General features: G+C 34.1%; 1 protein-coding gene across 3 annotated transcripts; it reads right to left on the reverse strand.

Moving 5' to 3' along the window:
* Positions 1-3,797: 3,797 nt before the first annotated feature.
* LOC132717743 (zinc finger protein 341-like) lies at positions 3,798-20,845 on the reverse strand. 3 transcript variants are annotated; one of them, XM_060701299.1, is made up of 14 exons: positions 20,484-20,593; positions 14,697-14,780; positions 14,287-14,489; positions 12,790-12,942; positions 11,741-12,071; positions 11,163-11,304; positions 10,827-10,920; positions 9,767-9,895; positions 9,059-9,241; positions 8,367-8,563; positions 7,626-7,736; positions 6,783-6,943; positions 5,814-6,014; positions 3,798-5,427 (listed from the first exon to the last, which is right to left on the reverse strand). In XM_060701299.1, exons 2-14 carry the CDS (start codon positions 14,773-14,775, stop codon positions 4,313-4,315), a joined length of 3,099 nt encoding a protein of 1,032 aa, XP_060557282.1. In that variant the 5' UTR covers positions 14,776-14,780; positions 20,484-20,593; the 3' UTR covers positions 3,798-4,312. The 3 variants fall into 3 exon arrangements, with proteins under 3 accessions (XP_060557282.1, XP_060557281.1, XP_060557283.1); XM_060701298.1 differs by lacking the exon at positions 20,484-20,593 and adding an exon at positions 20,692-20,845 and having other exon boundaries at positions 3,800-5,427; XM_060701300.1 differs by lacking the exons at positions 7,626-7,736; positions 20,484-20,593 and adding an exon at positions 20,692-20,845 and having other exon boundaries at positions 3,804-5,427.

Here is a 20,845-nt window from a genome sequence, read left to right on the forward strand (position 1 = left end):
CCCATCAAACTAATCCGAGCAATTTCTTAGACGAGCATCCTGACCAAGTTTGATGACAATTGAGTGAAAAATGTGACGTCTAGAGTGTTAACAAGGTTTTACCATATTTGGGCAGTGTGACCAAGTTTTGTCCCTAGGTGACCCATATTCTCACTTAACTTAGAAATCATAAAACAATTTCCAGGATATTTTGATATTAGAGTTAACAAGATTTTTCTGTTTTTACCTAGTTTTTCATCAAAGATGACTCGTCCAAGCAATTAACTAGACAAGCATCCTGACCAAGTTTTATGACAATTGAGTCAAAAATGTGACCATTAGTGTTAACAAGGTTTTTTCCATATTTTGGCAGTGTGACCTTTTTTTGATCCCAGGTGACCCATATTCAAACTTGACAAAACTTGATAAAAGACTACCCAAGAATGCTACTGGTTTCCTAGCAGTTTTCCGGCCGTTTATCATTTTCGTCCAATACAGTCTATTTTTACCAGTAAGGCATCCACATTACTTCATCAATCAGAGAAACATTTGTTTTCTGTGCTAAACAGCATTTAAAATAGTACAGTACAACGATTTATATGTTTTGAAGTTTTGCCTGTTATAAAAAGTTACATAGGAGAACTTGCGACAGTCAAAAATAAGCAACACCTGGGGAATTCTAGTTTGAATATCCATGCGCAATAACTAAGACCCCATTTTAGGTAAATCAATACTATGGAAAATATTTTTTGCAGACGACACGGAAAAGGTTAGGAAGTTCTGTTTGTCTGATAAAATCATCTTAATATTGCTTTATGGTACTGAATTATATTCAAAATAAAAAAGGTCCCGAAAACTGCTATGAATTTTCTAATAAAGGTGAAAAAAGGCGTTACATTTCAGGCCTACATTCAAATTAAAAAGTAAAATGAAAGTGCAACATTAAACACATGGCAATGCTGGACAGGTACCTAACTTTGTCCTGTCAAAGTTTTGTACCCCACCGTAGACTGATTTTTATTTTATTTGTTAAATAGTGCGATTTGTGACCGGAAACTGCTAGGATACCAGTACAGACAAAGTTTGGTGATCAACCATCTATTAGTTCTGTAGTAGATGTTTAAAGGTTTTCTATTTTTAGCTCTATTGACCCCAAAAAAGGGGCCTATGGAAATGTTATGAGCAAATTCAAGTGTGACTGTCACAAGGATGCTACAGACCAAATTTGAAGTAAATCTGCCCAGTGGTTTCAGAAGACGATTGTTGACGCATGACGACGGAGCATCCCCCTTTGGTTCTGGTGAGCTAAAAATCACATAGGGTTGCTTCTGATATACATGTAGCTAGGTGATTTATAAGTTTCATTAGATGCTTTTTTGGGTTGACAATCAGATCATACAACAATATTTTCAGTACCGTTTACTCTGTTTGACATTACCATATTACAATTTATCAGAAACGTTTCAGTCGTGATGACATACGCATTTACTAAGTAAGATCAGCCTCCTATTACTGATCTACTGCAAATATATTGATTTTTCACTTACTTGCTGTTTACATGGCCACTTCACATCATTAATTTTATACTACAATTGCTTTACAGTTACATTCATGAGTAATGCTCCAAATATTTAACTTAATTACAATTTGCATTATGTTGTTCATTTTGAAAAGATTTTTAGCAAATTTTCGAGGAATTGTAGTCTTTGACTTTCAAGAATTCTGTAATTGACAAACAGGTTATGTGACAAACAGAATGGTGACAATCTTAATAACTTGTTAAGAAAATGTCTGATATAAAGACAAAATAATATTACTTTATGTGGCAAGTTACAGCCGGATCTCTGTACTTCAGTACTTTCATTAAACCTATAGATGCTACAGACCAAATAGAGAAAACTAGAACTGCCACTATCATGGTGTGAATACCCCCGCATACCACTTTGTCAGAATCAACAGTGGCCATTTAGAGCTCAAGGACAACCTCCCTGCCAAATCTGAGGTTACTAAGCCAGTGCATTGCTAAGTTATGTATCCTTCATGCTTCAAATGTGAAAATGTCAAAATCAATACATTGTGGACAGGACATTCTTCAGCAATTGACAAGAAAAGCTTTCTTTTGTCAAGGTCTCTGTGACCTTGACCTTTGACCCAGTGACCTCAAAATCAATAGGGGTCACCTTATAGTCATGATCAACATTCATACCGAATATGAAGACTGTGGGTCAAAGGAATCTTAAGTTAATGGGTGGACAAGTTTTTTGAAGTCAAGGCCCCTGTGACCTTGACCTTTGACCTGGTGACCTCAAAATCAATAGGGGTCATCCACTAATCATGACTAACCTCCATGCCAAATATGACGACTGTAGGTCAAAGGAATCTTAAGTTATTGGGCGGACAACCTTTTTGAAGTCAAGGCCCCTGTGACCTTTACCTTTGTCCTGGTGACCTCAAAATCAATAGGGGTCATCTACTAATCATGACTAACCTCCATGCCAAATATGAAGACTAAGGGTCAAAGGAATCTTAAGTTATTGGGCGGACAAGCTTTTTGAAGTCAAGGCCCCTGTGACCTTGACCTTTGACCTGGTGACCTCAAAAACAATAGGGGTCATCTACTAATCATGACTAACCTCCATGCCAAATATGAAGACTAAGGGTCAAAGGAATCTTAAGTTATTGGGCGGACAAGCTTTTTGAAGTCAAGGCCCCTGTGACCTTGACCTTTGACCTGGAGACCTCAAAATCAATAGGGGTCATCTACTAATCATGACTAACCTCCATGCCAAATATGAAGACTAAGGGTCAAAGGAATCTTAAGTTATTGGGCGGACAAGAAAAAACCGACGGACGGACGGCCGGACGGACAAGCTGATTCCAGTATACCCCCCTTACAACTTTGTTGTGCGGGGGTATAACAAGAATCCCTAAAGAAAGCCCAACACGGCAGAATTGAAAATGTTGCAGACTCGGTTTGAGTCTGTTCATGGACAGTACTGTCAAGTACAAACTACCGTCCACGCCCCCTAGCACCGGCTTATGCAGAATTCAACATGGTACAATTTTGAAACATCCGCAGATGTGTTCATATGGCGGTTATCATGGCACCTTCAATGTGACACGTAAGTGCCATTCCATGGTTGGTACTCATCTGTTTATGAACTATTGATTTTAAAAAATGCATAAATATTCCAATATTGGAATCGGCTGATTATTTACACATGAAATTACAATTTGAAAAGCCTTTTTTCCCATAGAATTTGAATTTCTGCAGATTTGAAATTTCCTGATCTTCCAGGCTAATTGTGCAAAATTACACAGTGTCTGCAAGCGTATTTATTAATCATATGTCATACAACTGTCTAAACAAAAAGGAAAGTCAAGTATTTAATTTGCATGGGGCAACATTTTGGATAAACAGCTTGCAGCGATTGAAAATGTGTTATCTTGAAAAATCTGTAAAATGCATAAGATAAACTAAGCATATCTTTTAAACACATTTTATTATGAATGTAAAAAATGACTTCAATACACTGGCAAGTCAACAACCAAAATAAAAATTTAATCAAACTTTTAACTTGAATAACTTTTAACAGTTTGCAAACAATTAATGTTTTAATTTTCATCAACAAAGTTCTGAAATGGATGCTGTTTTTGCATCAGCACAAGAGGTATCTGATTTAATGATTAATTTCATAGTAATTATGGCTTTTATCATCAAAATATTAGCCAATCACACTGTTTGTATATTTTGAATAATACTAGAATATCAAAAACCTTTGATATACAAATGTATAAATCAAAACGTTTTCAATTCATACAGTACAAACGCTGTAAGTTTTTAATGCCAACCTGTTCATTAAATATTCTTTATTTAGTTACAAGTATTTATTTAAACTGCCAACATCAACATCACATTTCTTCTGCTTTAACTCTTGCTAACAATATAAGAAATAAAATTTCTGAGTGCATGAAGATGAAATCACAATTTCATGACATTCTTACATGGATATGAAATATATTGTAAGATTGTTTAAGTCATTTATAAACATGTTCATTGTAAAAGAAACACACAGCTAATTTACCTTTGCATCTTTTAATGAATTCGTTTAAAGGTTAAGATATAGGTACTGAAAATATTTTGATATTAAAAAACAATTTTTTTGATTGGGTTCTATATCACACCAATGCTGTTATGTTTATATGCTCATTTTTCAGCTTTACTGGTGGAGGAAATCCTCAGGTGCCCCTTGTACATTATTTCAGGCACAAACAGGCACCTGAATAGAACCACCAACATTCTGTAAGCTAGCTGGATGTATCTGTAATAAAGTTACATATTTTCTGATCCCAAAATTTCAACAGATGTGTTGATAAGGTGATCTGGTGTATAATTAACGAGGGTGCTATACTGCTGTTCTGAGGCATCACCATCATTTGTCACCTCCTGAGCGCAGAGTAGAGCTTCGTCATTGGAAACGGTCACTATGTCCACTGGAATGTCTATAACACTTGATTCTCCTACACCTATATCACCTAAATGATCACCTTGGGACACAGTCAAGGTCACAGGTTGACCTTCAATAATTTGAATAGGATGAAAAGTGGCTGTTGATGTTGATGGTGACAGCTGAAGACCGGGAACGGATGTCGCAAACTGTATCTGACCGTTAAGTTCTGATGCTGGAATGAGTTGAGCCTGAATCTCACCACCGTCTCCGCCATTTGCTGTCGTCAATTGAACAGTAACGTAACGCTCAACCATTCGTGGAACCATAGTTGGTGATATTTTAACATAACACTCGGGCTTAGGTTTCTTCACAACCTTTGAATTGTCAGTTTCATTAACAATGTCTGGACTATCTTCAGATCTATTCTCACTGTTATCTTGCTCTGTTTCCATGCTAGCAATATCATCTTGTGTCCCTACAGAAACCTCCGTCTGCTCTTCACTTATATTACTGGAATTTTCAGTATTGTCATTTTCTGCATCAAATTCCTGTTGAGAACTAGATTCCTTATCACCAGAATCTTGCTTTCCTCCACTTTTTGGCATAATTTCAAGTTTTTCTATTAAAAACTTTCCTTTTGGGTGGTCTAAATATAAGCTTTTTGTCCCTTTAGTATCTTTTGGGTCATTTTTCAATACCTTTCTAGGTCGTCCAGGTTTTCTTTTAACTCTTCTGGGCTGAAATAACCTTTTCTTTTTCAACTGGCCATTTGCATCTTCACACTTATGTTCTTTGAACAGCTTCGGTCGGAAGAATCCACGTTTACATTTATCACAGTTATAAGGATAGTCATTTCTATGTCCTCTCATATGTTCAGTGTAATGAGGTTTCCGAGCAAAATCTTTCCCACAAATATCACACGAGTAAGGTTTTACTGAACTATGGGTTATCAAATGAGCCTTCAGTTTGTCAGGTCGTCCAAACTCCTTAGTACAGCCTAGAAAATAAAATAAAACATTTATTTTGATTATTCAAATAAAACCTTTTTGTAATTATTAAGTTCTGTAATATACATGTTTTTTTTTTGTCTTTTGGAGCTTTCTTTTGTTAATGAAAGAAATTCGAATATCATAACACTATATTGTTATGATCAACAGTGAGCTTTGTTTGTTTTTTTCTGGTTTTTAGTAGACTTTAACACATTTTTTTGTTATCATATCTCAGCAGTTGCTCACCTAACAGGCTTTCTTGGATAACTTACTAGCAATTATTAATTTCTGGGCAACGAATCCCACATATAACTAAATCTGTGGTGAGAGACTAAGTATAAAACTGTTTTCATGAAATTACTATTTATTAAAATACAGCATATCAAAAACATACCACAGACTGCCTTAAAAGGACACTTGTATTTCACTTTAGCGTCATGTATCAGATTATGCCGCTTTAGTTTATCTTTACGATTGAACGCAGCACCACAAGTTTCACACTCATAAGGTTTCTCTCCAGTATGGATCAACATATGATTTTTGAGGTAGTGTTCTGTCTTTAAATTCTTCTGACATACACTGCATTCATATTGATCTATAAATAGAATTGTAAATTAGAAGGTTTTAAGGTGGGAACAACACATCAAAACACAAGGTTGCTTAAAATATTTATCCAACTACTGGTTTTTCATATTCATAAATAATTGGAAAGGGGCATAATTTTGAATAAACAGTCATAAACAAGTTATCTTTTTTCTTCCTTTTCATTTTAACCTGTTTAAATTAAGTAACACATTTAAAGTTGTTTGTCTCTATTTGTAAACAACACATACAACCAATCATCTTCCTCTATTGATTTCAGTATCTTGTCATTCAGAATTACGTACTAATACACTAAATGTATTGAAATTACTTTAAACACCTTGCTTTCATATTAATATTGGCTTGACAATATTTGAGTTTGCTTTACAACTTTACAAATTACAAACACTGTTGCATATTTGAAATTAATGCATCCAATTGCCATATTATTATTTGCAGAAAATTTTGATCCATAAATATTGAAATTTACCACCAAGTTGACTTTTAATTTTGAAAAAAAAAAAAGAAAAAGAAAAAAAAAATATTTTGAAGAAAATCAAGAAATTCAGTGTTTTTTCCCTGTTTTGTCTGATCTGCATGTATAATTGGATTTATTTTTGCAGGACAGTACAAGACAAAATACATGATAATCTATTGTAGTTGTTTATTGTACAACATCTCTTAGCCAATGTTCACCAAGATTTTTCATTTGCTATTATTTCTACACAAACCACAAAAATGAGAGAATTCAGAACAGAATCTCAAAAATAAAAGATCTTACTTTCAGTTCCGTGTGATGCCAGATGTTTCCTGAGGAACCGTTCGCACGTGAAATTTTTCTGGCAATGTGGGCACGGATATTCATGACTGGTTGTACTCATATGATGTTGTAAGGCTTCTGGTGTAGCGTATTTACTCATACACATGTTACACTGAAAATGCCTATTGAGGAAAAAAAAATTATGTAATTTCTATTTCAAAATCCAGTTTTTCAAGGGTCTTAAGGTATACACATTACAATCAAAGTACTTAAGCAACCATTGGAAAACAATTCTAAATTTCGGAAGTTTATTTGTTCATACTTGGAGAAACCATTTTCTTACAGATTAAAAAAGATTTGATTTAAATCATTAAAAAGGCTTCTCAATTCAAATTTAATAAAAAGAATATCTCTAAAAATTGATTTTTGGTTAAAAACCGTGTTAAAGTTTTAGTCTTTTAAGGAAAAGCAATTACTAGCATTTATTGGAAACAAATCTGCCTTTCCAGTAAGTAACCATCTCTCTTGCTTGATTGACCTTTGTTCTTATGACAAGGCCTTTTTTTACTTATATAGTAACTACCAAAAAACGGTGTATTAAAATTCACATATGAGCCGTGCCATGACAAAACCAACATAATGGGTTTGCGACCAGCATGGATCCAGACCAGCCTGCCCATCCGTGTCAGGATCCATGCTGTTCGCTTACAAACCCTATTACAAGAAGAGTAACTGATAGTCCCAGATGCCAGGCTGGTCTGGATCCATGCTGGTCGCAAACCCACTATGTTGGTGACGTGGCTCATATAAACAACAACAACAACACAAACAAACAAACAAAAAAAACAGTTAACAGAGGTATACCAGCTGTCACAACATATGTTTTTCCCCATTTTATCCCACTGACAAGCATAAAATTTCGTACCATCAGTTTGCATTAAATTTCTTGTTGGTATTTTTGTATTATGGAGAACCCTTGAAGAAAATATGATAGATACAAAGGTTATAGATAGAAGTTATTCTTTTAATCATTTTGTTTAAAAGGTTCTTATAGCTACTGTAAATTTCCAAGTTAGGAAAATGTTGAAATTTCTAAGTTCAAAAAGGGCCATCATTCGGTAAATTTCCATGTTAGAGTTATGGGCTATGGATAGTGACCTCCTATTGTGCTGCCAAGTTTCAAGTTTTAGTAGGTATGGAGTTACCAGTTAGCAAAAACTTTTATGAGAATTTCTTAGTAACAAAAGTCATAAATATGTAAAAAAGCAAATCACAGGTATTGGACTTGTGCCAATCATATAAGATAATCACAGAGAACAGGCATGTGAAGTTTCAATCCATTCCCTTCAGTAGTTTTGGAGATACCAACTTGGATGCAAAAACTTAACCAAAGTAAGATGCCAACACCGATGTCTGAGTGAGTACAACAGCTCTTCCTTTTCTTCGAACAGACAAGCTGAAATGGCAAAAACAACCTTGTGGCGATCAATATTCTGGATCTTAACTGGAGACAACCTAGTTCTTGAGCAGTTCAGTTCATAGAACAACAGGATATATTAATTGGCCTTTAATTATAAGAACTTAAGAAAGAAACTGTAAACTTACCAAGGCCCTGACTTGCCTGGATTCTGGTACAGACTGTGGGAATACTGATGTACCCCTAGTTCATACAGGGTGGGGAATATTTTCGAGCACTGGTGACATCTGTAGGTGATATCTTCATTGTGGGTTGCTGTGTGCTCTATATACGTTTCCATGTCCTTGAACGTTTGTCCACATTCTGCTACCACACACTTGTATACCTAATTTTTTGGAAAAAAATAATGTTTACTACATTCCCTTTCCTAGTATATAATATACATTAACGATGAACCAACTTCCTTACAGCTTGAAAATTAATATCATTTTAATAGAAACCAGAGACTATTTAGATATTTAAAGTGACCAGACTTGAAGGAACAGTCGCAGATTGCTACTGGTTTGGTTAAAACACCATGACAGAATATAGAACATATCTGGGACCTCTGTAAATGGATGGCTTATGATACTGTCTTGGAATAATGTCCTTTCCTAATTGCTGCACATTTCAACCTTACTTTTCATAAAAGGAAGATATCAGTAAGGTTCTGGAACATAATTGGTACAAAACATTGTTTATGACTGTACATCACAATTATACCATAGAAAGTTGTCAAATAACATACTGTCAGAGTTACCAACACATACTAAATCTATATTTTAATAGCTGTCTTAAAATAAGATGAAGAAAGGGGATCTAATTATTAAGTTCATTCTACCTGGAAGCCTTTATGTTTGACCATGTGAGATTTGAGCTGATAATAAGACTTGAATTTCTCTGGACAATACTGACACATGTAGGAATTATCTATGACAACTTTTAACTTGTACTGCTCTTTCTTCAATAACCTCCTCTCCTTTTCTGTAGTTTTAGTGTCTTGGGTTTCTTTTTCTTCCTCAATCTGAAAATAAATACAGTACCAGTCTGCAAATACTTAGGCTAATATTTTACTGGCGTTGTGCACACATTTTGAAATTAACTTATGTCTGTAAATGCTACCTTGATCTTAACACCTTGATTCTGGTTCCAAGGCATAATGCTTTTAAACTAGTAGTGACAATTATGCAAAAATTACTTTAATCGATCTATGGGGAAGTTAAATTACAATCAAAATCATATAAATGCATGCATTATTATAATACTGCATGTTTGTAACTTCACTTTTCACTGGATAATCCTGCTGTCAATTTACGAAGTAATTTTTCCTCAAGTAAGGAAAGTTTGCGTTATTATAAATTCATTATCAACATTCTTGACAGGCTGTATACAAATGGTTGTTTGCAACATAACCCTCGTCTCTCTATATAACTTGTCAAAAATCTTTATAACTAATATTTTACTAACATAAGCAGACCCAGCATTTTGACAACTAAGTCATGTAAACAGAAAAAAGGCTTGACAAAAATGTTCCTTGATGGCTACTAACCTGTTTTTCTATCTCTGGGGCATCACCAGATTCTGTAGGAGATGATTTATCTGGTTCATCTTCTACAGGTACTAACATTGCTGGTGGTTGTACAGGTAATGTACCACCTGATGGTCCTGATGGCCACACCTGTAATACATCATATACATGGTAATGATGCTATATACATATTTACATGGTACTGATGCTACATACACACAGTCACTTACATGGTATTGATGCTATATACACATTTACATGGTACTGATGCTATATACACATTTACATGGTATAGATGCTTCATATACATTTACATGGTATTGATGCTATATACACATTTATATGGTACTGATGCTATATACACATTTATATAGTATAGATGCTTCATATACATTTATATGGTACTAATGCTATATACACATTTACATGGTATTGATGATATTTACACATTGACTTGGTATAGATACTTCATATACATTTACATGGTACTGATGCTATATACACATTTACATGGTACTGATGCTACATACACATTTACATGGTAATGATACTACATACACATTTACATGGTACTGATGCTACATACACATTTACATGGTACTGATGCTACATACACATTTACATGGTACTGATGCTACATACACATTTACATGGTAATGATGCTACATACACATTTACATGGTACTGATGCTACATACACATTTACATGGTACTGATGCTACATACACATTTACATGGTACTGATGCTACATACACATTTACATGGTATTGATGTTCAAATTAATCAGGAAACTGATTTCAATCAATCATTGATTATCAACTAAATGCACCAAGATGTAAAACTTTGCTTTGACTTTATATTAATCTATTGTTTGGCATATTGTGTTATCAAAAGCAGACCTGAATAAATATAACATATAAATAAAAGGAAATAAATTTTATACCCATGTTTGACCTTTAAAATTAAAAAAACAAACAACAACAAAAAACAGCATTTTAAATCATATTTAAAGGATAACACAATCAATGGATGAAATACTTTTCAATTAAAGTCCCCTGGAAATAAACCCAGAATATTTACCTTATGTGTTGCCATATGTTTTTTCACATTGGATTTCTGAGCAAATGCTCGACCACATACAACACACTGGAATGGTTTTTCACCCGTGTGTGACCTGAATACAGATGTACAATCTCATTACCTTTAACAAATAATAATGCATAAGTTCATGTGAAGATTTGTAATTCATTCCATTTTTTAAATTTACAGGCTCTTGTACAAAAATTCAGTAATCATTTTCTCCTTACAAAACTGATAACCTTGGTGACGTTGAAAAGTGTAAATGCTATATAACTGGATAAAACTGCTTGGCATAAAATTTGATAGTTTAAAGAATGTAAAAAAAACTTTGCATACCTGATATGTTGTTGAAGATCAAAATTTTTCATGAAAACTTTCCCGCAGTATGTACATACAAGTTTTTTCTTGCCGTCATCAGTGTAACCAGAGTGGTCTGTCTCGCCACCATTCAATGCTGATGCTTGTGCAGATTTTCTTGCTGTGACAAAATGTTAATATTTTTTATACAAACATAAAAACATAGGCTTCAGTATAATATTTTATCAGATGATGTAGCTTTATTTTCAACAAAATTTCAACCCAAATTTTCTTTAAATCTCAAAGCTATGATGAAAATATTTATAAATTATTACAAGCTAATTAACCTTTGTAAATACACTGAGTGAAGATGTTTTAAAACTAGCATGACATATGGTGGTATTTTATTTTGACACTTTTGGTCTTCATATACAACGATATAACAGGACATTAATATGTTCTAGTGTTAGGTAAATTTTGACCTGTCACATGGTAATTTTTGCCATTTTTTTATGTTTTTTGTATGTTATATTTAGATAGGACAAGAATAAGAGGGATAAATACCTGATACTACATGTATGTAGTAAATATCTTTTACTTTAAAGATAGAAACTCACCAGCTTTGGTCGGACTAGGTTTAATAATGTGCATATTTTGTGGTTTCTCTGGTAGAGCTGTTATTGAGTACACAGGTTGTAATTGTTGTTGTTGTTGTAATTGTTGTTGTTGAAACTGTTGTTGTTGTTGTAACTGTTGTTGTTGTTGAGGTACTAGAGGCTGCAGATTGTTGACAGAGGCTGTGCTGGTGAAGGCCGACCCGTTGGACGCTGACAAGGAGGTGGTTGGTTGTATAGCACTCAAGATGGTGACATTGTTTGAAGCCCGCGGTGCTAGCTGGGTCACTGGGGACAGGAATGAGCCATTTGTCTGTACAGTATTTCCTGGTCCCTGTGTGTAACAATAACAAAATAAAACTTTAATTAATTATACATAAACCAAACCAGTCTTTGAGAACCTTTGATAAACATCCCATAATTATTCATGCAGTTTGGGAACATGACCAATACCCTATTAACCAGGATTTTCAGCATAATTAAGTTCAAAATTGAGAATTTAAGCAGTTACAGGCTCAAAATTGGGAATTTTACATTTTCTTACAATGAAAACATTGTCCATATCTGAGGATGAAGACAGCTCTCACATTCAAAATAATAACCATTTTTCGCATAACCTTTTAGTTTAAAGGAGTTTTTGTCAAAGAAGTGGAAAAAATATACTATTTTAATTGGGAATATGACCGAAAATTGGTTAAGAAATCTTGCAAAAACACCAATATATTAACCAAATAGAGGGTGGATCTCTGTATGTGAGAAAAAGGTACGTGTATATCAATAATTGTAAATATGATTCCAGAGATTTTTCACCTTATATAACAGAGACCTATAAAAGGGCCTCTTCCCAATTGAAATTTTCCTTAAAATCATGCAGTTTTCCCACAGATCTGAACTTACACCAGCTTTTATACTCCACAAATTAGCAATTCTTGCAGTAACTTTTCCCAAAATCAAGAGGCTAAGGCCTCTGACCAAATAAGAGTGAAAAATCACTGGATTCAATATTGGCTGTAAAGTTAGAAATACAATGCCTATAATGGCTATATATTTACCAGATGTAGTGTAGATCCCTGTATAATGCCATTCTGTACAGTCTGAGTGATATCACTAAATGTTAACATCTGATCATCTGTCAACACCATACTGTTTGTTGATTGGTTCAAATTTGGTGTCTGATTCACAGTGTTGAAACCTGAACTTGAATTCTGTAATAAAAATTGAACAATTTAATGAGCACTGTAATGAAACCTGTACATGAAAAACATAAAATGCAAATAATAATTCAGACAAGACAGTATGATAAGATTTTGCAAATATAAACAAATGAATTACTTGTAATTGTTAATCAGAAAACAAGATAAACAGCTCTTGAAAGTATGTAATGTGGCCCTGGTTTAAGCCGGATGTTTAATCATATTTAAAAGAAGCTAGATCATTTCTTAAAATTGGAAGATATTTAAGTACCAGCCAGATATTAATTTAAAAGATTTACATTACCAAAAGTAGCCTGGTGACACATATATGTAACATGTTGCAGGGTTTAGCTTTAAGGTAGACCATGGGTAATGGGCACCATAAGGAACTGTAAAATTGACAACATAGGACAGTTATATGTCTTCAAGGTCACCTGTATGCAAAATTTAAATAAAATTTACCGTGTGGTTTATGAGTTATGGATATATTTCTGAACTAAGACTTTACCAGAAGGGCTTATTTTCAGAAATGAGGAAATTGTAAATAATCTGTAATATCATCATTATAAAAAATGTTTTTCTATTGCTCATTGTTAAGAAACAAATAATAACATTCAGGTAACACATTACACAAGCAAAATGTTTGTTTCTAAACAAAATGTTCTTAATATGTATAAAAATGTTTCCCTACCCCACCCACTTTTACACTAATTTTAGCATTTCCCTATCTAAAATGCCTTATTCAAAATATCCCTAAAATTTACCGAAATGAGGGGCTGTTTTCAAAGTTTGCCTAAATTTTCTTAAAGGTATATTAGTTGATCATGCGAAATATAAAATACTTTTACCGTGTAGTTTTTATTTTATCGAACTTCGAAAATATCTGGTATCATATTTGCTATAAATTTTGGCATTATTTAGCAAAAAAAATATCTAAAATATTTATATAATTAAAATTAAATTTTTTTTCTTCCATAAGGGATCAGAGAGATACATAAATAATGCTAAAAAGAAAAAAAGAAAGAAAGAAAGAAAGAAGAAAGTTGATCTGGGGTTAGAACCCACGCCCCTCAATTTCAATGTAGTTTACAAGCGATTCTAGCCTTTTTGAATACTCTTCAAAGTGGAGGTAATGCATTACCCATGGTCTACCTTAAAACCAAGCTACTGGGTTATAATTTAATGCCTAATAAACTGTTTTAAAAAGAGCTATCCTCATTATTTCAACTTGTGTGAAATCATCTATAAAAGCATACTGTTTCTGTATTAAATAAATATGTAACAAAGGACACTGATTTAATATTGGAATATTTACCAACACTTTTAAAGTTTGGTAAACATTTGATGGTGTTATACCTGAGGTATTTGTGGTCTGATACCATGTTGTTGAGCAGGTGCTGTGAATGCACTGTTTCCTAGACCTTGTATTACTGTTGTATTCTGTATGGTGGGGCGAGGAGCTATAGGCGTACATCGTACTTGCTTATGTGCAACAAAAAAACTCAAGTTGGTGAACTGTTTCTTGCATTTACCACATTGAAACACATCCTCATCTTCAACTAAGGGTTTAACAAATTTATAACAATTATATTAAAAGAAATCATTAGGAAAAGAAATAAACAATATAATATATAAAATGTAAAACTATTAATGATTATCTGTTAATAATAGATAATTTATGAAGTTAATAATATAAAATTAAGAAAAGAATTAACTAAATAACTTCAGGAATGTTTAATGTTTTGCTAGTTTACAAACTGACTTACTTTGAGGTGTATGTGTTTCTATCACGGTCTGATTGTCAAGTATTGACTGTATAGCAGACTGGTTCTCAATATTTGACATGTTACCTGAAATAATAACAGACTGATTCTTAATAATTTAACATTTATAAAATAAAATAAACATAGACTGGTGTTCAATGTTTGTCAAATATTCCCTGAAACATTAACAGACTGATTCTCAATATTTGATGTGTCACCTGTAACAATAACAGACTGATTCTCCATATTTCCAATGTTTCCTGAAATAATTAAAGACTGATTCTCAATATTTCATGTTATATATAGAGGATATTTGTTTGTTTATGTGTAAGATGAAATTCTACTTCATCGAGTGACCTTTAAAAACAGTATTCTCACGAGTGGCGTAGCCACGAGTGAGAATACTGTTTTTAAAGTTCACTCGATGAAATAAAATTACATCTTCCACAACAAACAAACAAATTTTCTTTTTATTTTATGCTTAAAAACAAGTTAAAACGAAGTTTCCATAATATTAACGTTAATATTAAAATCTGTTTTCCCCATTGAGAGCCCCATTTAGTCGGAATTTCTCATTAAATACAAGAAGTCTTGAGCTGAAAAATTAGTTCCACAATCAACGTTAAATGACTGTGATATTATTCATTTTATTAAAAAAATATGAATGATCGCTTCTTTTAATAATAAAAACAAACAATTCTTGTAGGAGAAAAAGTCCAACCATCCATCCATATTTCCGTTACTTACTGCGAATTTATATTAGACCTGGCTTTGTTAAATGTAAGCGGCAGCCATTTTTTAAAGTTGTGTATTTCACAGGAGGAAAATAATAGTGTTTGATTCAGAGGATACCAGTTGGATTGGTTAGTAATACACCTTTTCAAAAGAAAGAAAACTTATTTGAGGATTGTAACAGACAAAAAATAAGAGTTGACAGATGTGAAATCATTCAAATAGCAACAAGGAAAATGGAAACTTCAAAGGCTGGCTCAGGAACCCTGGGTTGTTTACTTATTCTACGGGGATAGCTGTCATTGCTTTTCAAGTTTTCATAAAGCATACGGCAGTTATTGCTCGTAGGATACTTTAATATGCCCAAATGTCATCAAGAGCAGTTTTGCATGTGGAAGGAATGTATTTTTCAGACTGTAAAAATGAAACAAAAAAAAATTAGAGACGAAATTTGGTGATTGGAATTTGAATGAATAGAAGTAAGTTTTCTTCTTTTTATTACTTTTGACATTTAAGTTATTTATCAATTTCAGCTTTGCTTTTGTTTAAACAGCCTGACATTGTCAGAATTGTCAGCAAAAATAAAATTGAGGTACCACATGGGGAAAATCTCAAACATTGAAAAGTATGAAATTATATTTTGATAATTTTCACTGTGAAATTTATAATCAAATATAATTTTCACGGATAAATCAGTAATCCACTGAAAAGCATAAAATAAATATGTCATATTACAAAACAATAAAGACAATTTATCAAAAATTTATATCTATCACATTGTTTTTAACACAGTAATAAATTGAAAAATAATAACTTTACATTCATAATTAAATCAAAGATCTTGTTGACTTCAAGACAATATATACAACACAGGATAACCCATGACAGTTCAATATAAAATAGAGATCTTACTTCCAATGGGGTCCTTTGATGGTAACAAATGAGCCGTGTCATGACAAAACCAACATAGTGGGTTTGCGACCAGCATGGATCCAGACAAGCCTGCGCATCCGCGCAGTCTGATCAGGATCCATGCTGTTCACTTACAAACCCAATAACAAGTAGAGAAACTGAAAGCGAAAAGCATGGATCCTGATCAGACTGCGCGGATGCGCAGGCTGGTCTGGATCCATGCTGGTCGCAAACCCATTACGTTGGTTTTGTCGTGACGTGGCTCAAATATATTTTCTTGAGAACTGGCATTCAGGTCCATACTTAGAGATGATATACTGGACTGATGTTATATTTCTAAGATCAAATAATATTAATTTCTATTGCACATTATGTTAATTACATATATATATCACATATTGCAGGAATAATTCTATGAATGATATCTATTTATATATATCACAAAACCAATCACAAGATACCACGGAAGTGCCCTAGTGCCAATTTAACATATATTCTATAAACAAGAGGGCCATGATGGCCCTGAGGTCGCTCACCTGTATATAGGCCCAAACCCCCCAACCCCCACCCCCCAACATTGCAGGGCCAATTTAACCCAAAGGCTTTTATTTGCACAAACTTGGTAGACACCCATAAGAAGATGTTTCATGCTAAACATCTAAGCTCTAGCTCATTGGGCTTTTTAAAAGAAGATTTTTTTTAAGTTTTTACTATACACATATAGTTAAAAACAATGACACCCCTGGGGCCGGGCCAGGGCTTTTATTTGAACAAACTTTGTAGACACTTACTAGAAGATGTTCCATGCTTAATATCTAAACTCTAGCTATTTGGGTTTTTTCAAAGAAGATTTTAAGTTTTTGTTATACACATATAAGGAAAATCAATGACCCCCGGAGCGGTGCCAATTTTGACCCCAGGGCTTTTATTTGAAGAAACTTGGTAGACACCTATTAGAACATGTTTGATGCTAAATATCTTAGCCATAGCTCTTTGAGTTCTTTAAAAGAAGATTTTTTTAAGTTTTTACTATATGCATATAGGGAAAATCAAAGACCCCCGGGGCGGGGCCAATTTTGACCCCTTGGCTTTTATTTAAACATACTTGGTAGACACATATTAGAACATGTTCCATGCTAAATATCTTAGCTCTAACTCTTTTGGTTCTTTAAAAGAAGATTTTTTAAGTTTTTACTATGTGCATATAGAGAAAATCAATGACCCCCTGGGGCGGGGCCAATTTTGACCCCAGGGCTTTTATTTGAACAAACTTGGTAGACACCTATTAGAACATGTTAGGTGCTTAATATCTTAGCCATAGCTCTTTGAGTTCTTTAAAAGAAGATTTTTTAAGTTTTTACTATATGCATATAGGGAAAATCAATGACCCCCCGGGGCGGGGCCAATTTTGACCCCAGGGCTTTTATTTGAACAAACTTGGTAGACACCCATTAGAACATATTTCATGCTAAATATCTTAGCTCTAGCTCTTTGGGTTCTTTAAAAGAAGATTTTTTAAGTTTTTACTATATGCATATAGGGAAAATCAATGACCCCCTGGGGCGGGGCTAATTTTGACCCCAGGGCTTTTATTTGAACAAACTTGGTAGACACTCACTAGAAGATGTTTCATGCCAAATATCTAAGCTCTAGCTCTTATGATTTTTAAAAGAAGATATTTAAAGTTTTTTTCTTTCGGTTGCCATGGCAACCAGAGTTCTGCATGGAATTAAATTCTTTGAACAAGTTTTAAAGGTGACCACCAAAGGAACATTCCTGTGAAGTTTGGATGAAATTGGCTTAGTGGTTTATGAGGAGATGTCATTTAAAGTAAAAGTTTACGGACGGACGGACGACAGACGGACGGACGACGGACGAAAAGCGATCACAAAAGCTCACCCTGTCACTTTGTGACAGGTGAGCTAAAAATGATAACTCCTACGTAGGACTTTATAACTCCTACGTAGGACTTTATAACTCCTACGTAGGAGATAAAAAAAAAACCTAATTAGGAGTTTAAAAGTCCTACTGTAGGAGTTTATAACTCCTACGTAGGACTTTGTAAGTATTCCTCTACGTAGGATTATAAAGTCCTACTTTTAAACTCCTACTGCTCCTAATAGGGCTTTTCTATCTCCTACGTAGGAGTTTTTAATTTTTATAGAACACGTTAAATTGGCACCAGGACGCTTCCGTAAGATACATTTTTATAAAACATATTATACTGATTAAAACAATTATCTTTAAAATTAACAAAAAATATTTTAAGCAGCTTGTTCAAGTTGTCTCATGTTTTCGCTTAGTTCTGCTTTTACTTTCTTTTTAAAGTTAAAAAAGTTACTTTCCTTTTTAATATCAAGTGGGAGCATGTACCAATCCCTAATACCTTGGTAAAAAAATGTACTTTTTGTCAAACTATTAACATGGGGTATAACTAGTCTACAAAAGGTAAGTGACTTCCATGGCAGGAACAATTTTGACCTCAGGGTCATTATTAATATAACATTTATAGAAATATAACAAATGATGCTACATGCGGTTATTACCAATTATCTAAGCTATGGGATTTGTTGTTTCACACAATAAGACTAAATGTGTTATCCTATACAAAACTGTATTAATCAAGTGACCCTGGGGACTAGGTCAATTTTGGACCTAGTTTTAATATTCTATTCATCACATACCAAAAATAAAGACCGTTTGATGTGAAAAAAGAACCATTTTTCATTGACACGCCTACAGAATAACGCTAACATTTAGCATGTCTTAACCTTATAAAACGCAAAATTGCAGGCAAATGACCTCACGTCAAAATATATGCATGGCTGTGCAATACCATTTTACGGTGTCGCAAAATCGGCATGGGTATGTGATAAAAATCTATATGAGCCGGGTCACGACAAAACCAACATAATGGGTTTGCGACCAGCACTGATCCAGACCAGCCTGCGCATCCGCGCAGTCTGATCAGGATCCATGCTGTTCACTATCAGTTTCTCTACTTGTTACAGACTTCCCGAAATAAGTCGGTCGACGGACATGTCCGATAAATTTTGATTAGGTCCGACAATTTTTTATTCCAGACGCGACTGTCCGGCTTTTATCCAAGTCGCATGTATACAAAATGGCGTCGCTAAAGGTGCCAAACGTGGACAAACATGAAAATCTACGTCAGCGGAGCGTGCAGTACAGCAGTTAAAGGATGAAAATAATAGATCCAAGACAAAATTTAATGTAAAATGGAAGCAGGACCGTGAATCGTTGGTGTATGACAAGGAGATGAAAATGAGCTGTACGGACTGTGCCGATTTTTACGGTGAAAAAATAAAAAACCTAAAAGTGTCTTAAAATAAAAACACAAGTTTTCGATAGGTTTTGATTTATTTTATTTGGTCTGACAGATTTCGTTTCGGTCCAACAGATTTTTATGGTTTGTCAGACCGAATGTCTGTTTCGGCAGACTGTTGTTATAGGGTTCGGATGTTTCTAAATTCAAAATTTTACTATTTCATGTTTAAATGTTGAATTCTGCTTAAGCCGGTGCTAGGGGGCGTGGACGGTAACTTGCACATTCCAGTACCGTTCATGAACAGGCTCAATCAAACCGAGCCTGCAACATTTTCAATTTTGCCGTGTTGGGCTTTCTTTAGGGATTCTGTATTTATCTATTTTGTAAGCGAACAGCATGGATCCTGATCAGACTGCGTGGATGCGCAGACTGGTCTGGATCCATGCTGGTCGCAAACCCATTATATTGGTTTTGTTGTGACGCGGCTCATATATAAATCAAATGACACCAGTGGTGGCAGGCAAGGGTAAATTTATTCATTATTTCGTATCAATTTTGTAAAGGTGCTACATGCTAAATACTAAGCTTTGTACATTGCAGTTTTACATAATGAAATTTAAATGTGTTGTCCCATATGAGTCTATATAAATCAAGTTATCCCTGGGGCGGGGCCAATTTTGACAATTCATGTTGCTTTAACGTACTTCAGGCACTTTGATACTAAACATTTGTTATGGATATTCCAACAAGCAGGAGTGCCCTACATCAAAACAAAGGTCAATAATGACCATTGCTAATATTGGTGCACTTAATGCAATAATAACTGATATCAAATAATTCTAACATAATAATCTCACTTTAAAGACCAGAAAACTCATGTTTGAAGTCATAATGCGAAAGACTACAGGACCGAAATATTTTTTTCGGTCGGGTTAGACAAAATGGCGGATCTTCCACCGACAAATTTTTGAGATGTTCCAACAGCCAGTCATCCTAATAAAATTTTACCTAAAAAAATCAATTGTTGTCAATCAAAAATATTTTCTCTGTTGTAGTAAGGCATACCTGAAAGCGAATCAAATAGGGATTGTGCCATTTTCACCAAATTTGCAACGCCAGGCTAATTTTCCTGCGCCGCCTTCCTTCAAAGGGAGGTAAGAGAACAGCAGCTCGTTCTGTCGTGCGTGACGTATGTAAACGTATTGTTCCGCGCTGTTTT

The sequence above is a fragment of the Ruditapes philippinarum genome, unplaced genomic scaffold (assembly GCF_026571515.1).
Source record: "Ruditapes philippinarum isolate M1 unplaced genomic scaffold, ASM2657151v2 ctg2682_1_1_1_1, whole genome shotgun sequence".
Taxonomy (NCBI): Eukaryota; Metazoa; Mollusca; class Bivalvia; order Venerida; family Veneridae; genus Ruditapes; species Ruditapes philippinarum.

Bases quoted from the DNA above. Each gene is read 5' to 3' on its own strand.
- LOC132717743 (XM_060701298.1), bottom strand. From the start codon at position 20,722: ATGGCACAATCCCTATTTGATTCGCTTTCAG. The intron at 14,490-14,696 runs GTAAGTCAGTTT...TTAAACCCTTAG, and splicing joins AGAAACACATACACCTCAAA to TTGAAGATGAGGATGTGTTT. The intron at 6,944-7,625 runs GTATACCTCTGT...TTTCCTCAATAG, and splicing joins AACATATGTTGTGACAGCTG to GCATTTTCAGTGTAACATGT.